Below are 7055 nucleotides of genomic sequence, written 5' to 3'. Positions count from 1 at the left end.
CTCCTCAACCGAATTGGAACCATCGTTCCGGGGTGTGATGCGAATCGTTGGCCCCCCTCTACGGTTGGGCCGGAGCTAATAAATACCCAACTGCTAACAACGTTATCAACTCGCAGCATCCAGCTCCAGGGGCCAGAACTGAATCTTGCACGCTCGAGCAAACAGCCTGCTCTCGTACCGCGCTAATCAACCATGACGATCGTACGGTACTATTCCGCCGGTGCACTGTCTGCCGCAAAAACAAACGCGTTGCTGGAATCGCTGAAAGCGGTAAGTTTTTACATTCAATACAATCCTGCGCGGGTGCGTGCGTGCAGGAGGACACGATCGAGCGGTTAAATTGGTGAATAATTGGTGAAGTGATCGTCGGTGTGTCGCGGTGGGTTTATGTGTCGCTCTAGGGCCACTTGATTGATTGATGACCTTTCTCAGGCGAAGAGACGCGTAAGCATGTAAATCCGGTTTCTGCACGTGTTTCTGCTTAGCGAACGCGAAAACATGCTGCCTATATATATATATGTGTGTGTTGTTGTACGAGACAAATCAGCTGTTGTGAGGGGAGCACTCGTGTTTTATGCTGCTAGTGGCCTTTTTTAAATTAAAGTTGTTAATTCAACAACATTTTTTTTTGCTTTGATATAATCTTCCTCACAACCCATCCCCCAATGGACTTGGCAACAAACGTCCGTGTTCCGGAGACGGGGCCCATAATCTTATTTGTTGCAGCACACTGGAATTGCGTAGGAACGGGACTATTGCTGTGTTTTTCTAACGATCAGCGCAAACGGAAAGAGTGAGGCAAAAATAACAAACAAACAGAACGGCGAACGGTCAGGATCGGCGCACGGAAACTGTGTCAGTAACAGAGGAAGCAATTCCACACCCCGTACGGGCTGGAGTTTGTTGCTCGGCAACGGTGTGGCACGATCGACGATCATCTCGAAACCGGGGGGAGGGGAAGGTCTGCGCGCACGATCTCGTGTTGCAGGACCTTCGGCCTGATAAGCGAAAGTGAATGATGATTACACTAACGTCACTGATAAGCCGTACACGAGGGAGTGAGCGAGACGGAGCGAGGTTGTTATTTTTGAGCCTAAACACAATCACCCCCCTTTGGATTTTTTTGAATTAAAATTAACTTTTGGCTTGTTTGGCTTATGTTCTCTCATTTGTTCTCCCCCTTCTAAAGGTCAACCCGCGCGTACAAACGCTGCAGACGGAGAAATGCTTCTACGTGCAGAACAATCGCTACGAGCAGCTGCCGGCCAATGTCGACGCGATGCTGCGCGGCATCCTGAAGGAGCTGGACGCGGCCGATCAGCTGTCGGGGAAGGCGGGACTGGTGGCCGGGCCCAGCCAGGTGGTGATTGAGATAGGGCCGCGGTTCAACTTTTCCACCGCCGCCAGCACGAACAGTGTCAGCATTTGTCACAACTTGGGGCTGGACTTTATCGAACGCATCGAGGTGTCCACCCGCTATCTGGTCGGGCTGGATGGGGCGATCGGTAAGGATGGGGCGGGAATTGTTTCCGCGCTGCTGCCCACGCTGCACGATCCGATGACGCAGTGCCAGTACACGGAGCGCAACATCCCGGCGAACGATTTCTACGAGATGGTGTCCCGATCGAAGGAGGACTGGTACTTCGTGCCCCTGCTGGAGCAGGGTCGTCGTGCGCTGGAGGAGATTAATGTGAAAAATGGTACGCATTAGGCGAATAACCTATTGGATATGTTTCCTATTGGATGTTTTTTTCACATTTAAATTCCCACCATTGCAGGGCTCGCGTTCGACGAATGGGACCTCGAGTACTACACCAACCTGTTCGTGAAGGTGCTGAAGCGCAATCCTACCAACGTGGAGCTGTTCGACTGTGCGCAGTGCAACAGCGAGCACTCGCGGCACTGGTTCTTCAAGGGCAAGCTTACCGTGGACGGTAAGCCGAAGAAGCAGTCGTTGATTGAGATGATCTGCGACACGCAGCGGCACACCAACCCGAACAATACGGTCAAGTTCAGCGACAATAGTAGCGCGATCAAGGGCTACCAGCATACGGCCCTCCGGGCGTCCTGCTTCGACGGGCCGGGGAAGTTTGTGCAGCGATCGGTGCAGTCGGACCTGATCTTTACGGCCGAGACGCACAACATGCCGACGGCGGTGTCTCCGTTCAGTGGAGCGACCACTGGCACCGGGGGTCGGTTGCGTGATGTGCAGAGCATTGGGCGCGGCGGTTTACCGATCGCCGGTACGGCCGGGTACTGTGTGGGTATGCTGAACATTCCGGGCCACAAGCTGCCGTACGAGAGCGAGCAGGAGTATCCGGGTTCGTTCGCCCGTCCGTTGAAGGTGCTGATCGAGGCGAGCGACGGTGCGTCGGACTATGGCAACAAGTTTGGCGAGCCGGTCATTTGTGGCTTTGCCATTTCGTTCGGCACGGTGCAGTCGGACGGACGGCGCAAGGAGTACGTGAAGCCGATCATGTTCAGCGGTGGCGTTGGTACGATGGACTCGGATCTGGTGGATAAGAAGGATCCGAAGCGGGGTAAGTGATCGATTGAACTGTGAAATGAGTTTGGGTTGATTTTTAATAAGTTTTTTTTTACAACTTTTCCCACGTTAGGCATGCTGTTGGCCAAGATCGGCGGTCCAGTGTATCGTATCGGTGTCGGTGGCGGTGCGGCCAGTTCGGTGGAGGTGCAGGGCGACAGCACGAACAGCGAGCTCGACTTCAACGCCGTCCAGCGCGGTGACGCGGAGATGGAGAACAAGCTGAACCGCGTAGTGCGCGCCTGCATCGAGATGGGCGACCGCAACCCGATCCTGGCCATCCACGACCAGGGCGCCGGGGGTAACTGTAACGTGCTGAAGGAGCTGGTCGAACCGGGCTGTGCCGGTGCGGTCATTTTCTCCAAAGCGTTCCAGCTCGGCGATCCGACCATTTCCACGCTGGAACTGTGGGGCGCCGAGTATCAGGAAAACAATGCCGTCCTGCTGGACGCAAGCGATCGCGACCTGTTGCAGCGGATCTGCGATCGCGAGCGGTGTCCGGTTTCGTTCGTCGGACAGGTGACCGGTTCCGGGTACGTAACGCTGCTGGAGCAAGAGTTTGACGCCGGCGCGGACAGGTTTGCCGACCGCAGCAAGTGCGGCAAGGAGCTGGCCCACGTTCCGTTCGACATGCACCTGGACCACGTGCTGGGCAAGATGCCGCAGAAGGAGTTTAAGCTGCAGCACATCGGCGAGCGGTTGGACGAGTTCCAGCTAACGGCCAAGGTGAAGCTGCCGGAAGCGCTGAACCTGGTGCTGTCGGCCGCCACCGTCGGCAGCAAGCGCTACCTAACGAACAAGGTGGACCGGTCGGTGACGGGTCTGGTGGCGCAGCAGCAGTGCGTGGGCCCGCTGCACACACCGCTGGCCGACTTCGGGTTGGTGGCGGTGTCGCACTTTGCCCGCGAAGGCGTCGCCACGTCGATCGGTGCCCAGCCGATCAAGGGGCTGGTCGATCCGGCCAAGGCTGCCCGCATGACGGTGGCGGAAGCGCTCTCGAACCTGGTGTTCGTGGGCATCAGCGAGCTGGCGGACGTGAAGTGCTCGGGCAACTGGATGTGGGCGGCCAAGGTGGCTGGCGAAGGGGCCAAGCTGGTCGATGCGTGCGAGGCGATGTGCGAGCTGATGGGCCAGCTGTCGATCGCGATCGACGGCGGCAAGGATTCGCTCTCGATGGCGGCCCGCGTGAACGGCGAAACGGTCGTCAGCCCGGGCACGCTCGTGGTGTCGACGTACGCGCCCTGCCCGGATGTGACGGTGAAGGTGACGCCCGACCTGAAGGCGGCTGCCCTAGGCACCGACACGGCCCTGCTGTACGTTGCGGTCGAGGGGCAGCGCTTCCGGCTCGGCGGCTCCGTGCTGGCCCAGTGCTACGGCCGGCTCGGCGGCGACTGTCCGGATGTGGGCAACGCGCAGTGCTTGAAGAGCGCGTTCAACGTCACGCAGCAGCTGCTGCGGCAGGGCATGCTGCTGTCCGGGCACGACTGCAGCGATGGTGGCCTCATTACGACGGTACTGGAGATGGCGTTTGCCGGGCTGACGGCGGCCGAGATCAATCTGGAGCAGCTGCTGGCATCGAGCGGCGGTGCCTGCAGCCAGGAGGAAGCGGCCATCCGTGCCCTGTTCGCGGAGGAGTGCGGCTGGGTGCTGGAGGTGCAGCAGGCGAACGTGGCCGCCGTGACGGACGCATTCCGCAAGGCTGCCGTACCGTGCTTCACCGTCGGTCGCGGTGTGGCCGTGGCCGATCTGCATTCGCGACAGTCCGTGTCGGTGCGGGCCGGCGCAAAGGTGGTGCTGCTGCAGGACAGCCTGTTCAATCTGTTCAATCGCTGGGAATCGACCAGCTTCGAGATTGAAAAGCTGCAGAAGGCAAAGGCAAGTGCGATCGAGGAGTACACGGGCATGGAGCGGCGCACCGGGCCGCACTATACGGTCAGCTTCAATCCGGACGCGGTGTACGCGGACCTGAAGCTCGGGCCGGCCGGGCCGCAGGTGGCGCTGATTCGGGAGGAGGGCACCAACGGCGATCGGGAGATGGCGGCCGCACTGTTCAGTGCCGGTTTCGAGGTGCACGACGTGGTCATGAACGATCTGCTGCAGGGCCGCACAACGCTCGATCGCTACCGTGGTATCGTGTTTCCGGGTGAGTTTGGTCTTTATTTCCTTAAACAAAGAGGTTTTTTACATTTTCTTGTGGGTTTTTTTTCCACCAGGTGGATTCAGTTACGCCGACACGCTCGGTTCGGCCAAGGGCTGGGCGGCCTGCATCCAGTACAACGGTACGATCGCACCACAGTTCGAGCACTTCCGGCAGCGCGAGGACACGTTCTCGCTCGGTGTCTGCAACGGCTGCCAGCTGATGGGACTGATCGGGTGGGTCGAGACGGGCCTGACACCGACGGCCGCCACGCCGACCGTGCCGGAAGTAGTGTTGGTCGGCAATCGGTCGGAGAAGTTCGAAAGCCGCTGGGTGACGCTGCGTGTTCCGGCGAGCCGGTCGATCATGCTACGCCGCCTGGCGGGCAGTGTGCTCGGTTGCTGGGTGGCCCATGGTGAGGGTCGGTTCTCGTTCCGTACCGATGCGAGCCGCGACCGGCTGCTGATGAGCCAGTGCGTTACGATGCAGTACGTGGACGATGCGAGCAATCCGACCGAGCAGTACCCGATGAACCCGAACGGCAGCCCGCTGGGCATTGCGGGCGTTTGCTCGCCGGACGGGCGCCACCTGGCCATCATGCCCCACCCGGAACGTTGCGTGCAGATGTGGCAGTGGCCGTACGTTACCGCCGATTTCCCGTGCAAAAACGCCGCCCCCTGGATGTCGATGTTCCAGGAGGCGTACCTGTGGTGCAGTGGGCAGCAACAGTAAAGCAATACCCTTCCACACACACACACACACACACACCCGAAAAGAACATTCCCCAGCGGGCACGGAGCGCAAGGTGTGGTGGCAGCACTAATCCTTTGCTTTCACCTTTCGATCCGATCATCTCTGTTGCCTTTTGCAAATTTAATTGAAGTGCTTTACTGATAAAGCTAAAAGCTTCCCCACGCCGTTTTATTCCCCGCGCGCCCACCATTGGCCCTTGGGGTGGCAGTGTCTTATAGTTTAAGTATCCAGCTCCGCATGTAACGGTAGCAGCTCGTAGCATAAGATCCGCCAAGCCATTGAAATAAACGGCTTCAAGTTAATCACAATTTATACGTCTCACCATGCTGCCTTGGCGCACGGGGCAACCGCCACATTCATCCTCGTGTGTGTGTGCCTACACTCGCAAGCTGTAGGGCGAGGGCGAAAGGTAAACACACGGCTCTCGGCATTCTCGGCCCCGGTGTGTAATGAAGTCAAACCATTTAGTGTGTATCATGAAGATAGATTCCGGGAATTAAACTCATAGCTCGCAGCAAACGGGTGCCGGGTGGGTAGCCGGGCGCACAGCGACAGAGCCACTATCTCTATATCAGCTGCCGATCGGAACGAAGGACCTGCGCGCGGTGCGGTGTCAAAGCAGGGAAAAGGGCACACCTAAAAAAAGGGAACAATCAATCCTCGGAGAAGAGTCTTGAGAAACCAGCACTTAAAATTCAACCGCAAATCCAGTGCGGTGCGGTGTGCAAGGATCACGGCGACGAAGGGCTGTGTGCAGAGGAAAAGAAACGAGTGGTGAGAAAAGTTTTCCCATGGAAATGGTGCTTACATTGGTATTGGTTTTTTTTTATCCTTTCCGCTTGCCTCATGGTGTTTTCGGGAATGGAGTAAAGGATGGTAAACGAGGATGGTTCGCATTTCCGTGCACCAGCATCCCACGCATCCTTCGCCGGTAATCGAAGGGCGCTCGCTTAATCGATACGGCGAAACGGAAACAGCAGATTGAAGCCAGAGTCTCGCTCCTCGAGCGTCCTCGAGGAGCAAAAGAGCAGGTAAGATAATTAGCTACACTTGAGGTGTGTACGGTGGGAGAATTGCGTTTATTTTACGGTGGCGGCACGATGGGATGCTATGGAAGCAGAGCAGGTTCGAAGGATCCGGTTCATTTCACTTTCACCTGCCTTGGTACCCCGGCGGACCGCTCGCTGCAACCACCATCCCCCCCGGTTTCGGGCCCATCGAAAGAGGGGCAAAGCGGAGAGGACCGACAATAAATAAGTATCTTTATTTGGCCCCACAGCCACAGACACGCTCCGCTCGTTTCGGTTGTGAATCTTTGTAATGTAATCTGCCCTCTTCCCAAAACACCACTTTCTCTCATACACACACACACACACACACACACCTTTTAGGAAAGATTTCTGACAGGCTTGCCGGTGATGCTACTTCTCGGTTCCGGCAAAATCGAATCACGAGAAACACGCCGACAGGGCGGAAGCGCTCCGATGGGGTGGTAAGCTTGCCAATTGTTCGAACCGAAAGCCTCCCCGGTAGGCGGCTCAGGTATGTGTGTGTGTGTTGCGTGTACCGTCAACCCCTAGGAGGAGCAACACCAACAGCAGTTGCGATAGCAACGAGCTC

General features: G+C 57.5%; 1 protein-coding gene across 1 annotated transcript; it reads left to right on the top strand.

The window, feature by feature from the left end:
- Nucleotides 1-64: 64 nt before the first annotated feature.
- LOC120950358 (phosphoribosylformylglycinamidine synthase) lies at nucleotides 65-5743 on the top strand. Its single transcript, XM_040368336.2, has 5 exons — nucleotides 65-270; nucleotides 1190-1700; nucleotides 1779-2540; nucleotides 2619-4688; nucleotides 4759-5743. The coding sequence occupies exons 1-5, from the start codon at nucleotides 193-195 to the stop codon at nucleotides 5412-5414; spliced, it is 4077 nt and encodes a 1358-aa protein (XP_040224270.2). The 5' UTR covers nucleotides 65-192; the 3' UTR covers nucleotides 5415-5743.
- Nucleotides 5744-7055: the final 1312 nt, after the last annotated feature.

This window comes from Anopheles coluzzii, chromosome 2, assembly GCF_943734685.1.
Source record: "Anopheles coluzzii chromosome 2, AcolN3, whole genome shotgun sequence".
NCBI classification, from domain to species: domain Eukaryota; kingdom Metazoa; phylum Arthropoda; class Insecta; order Diptera; family Culicidae; genus Anopheles; species Anopheles coluzzii.
This window is presented reverse-complemented; position numbering and strand designations above follow the sequence as displayed.

Excerpts from the sequence above, each read along its gene's own strand:
- LOC120950358 (XM_040368336.2), top strand. The coding sequence starts at position 193 with ATGACGATCGTACGGTACTATTCCGCCGGTGCACTGTCTGCCGCAAAA. Across the intron at positions 271-1,189 it reads TGCTGGAATCGCTGAAAGCG|GTCAACCCGCGCGTACAAAC; the intron begins GTAAGTTTTTAC and ends CCCCTTCTAAAG. Across the intron at positions 1,701-1,778 it reads GGAGATTAATGTGAAAAATG|GGCTCGCGTTCGACGAATGG; the intron begins GTACGCATTAGG and ends CCACCATTGCAG.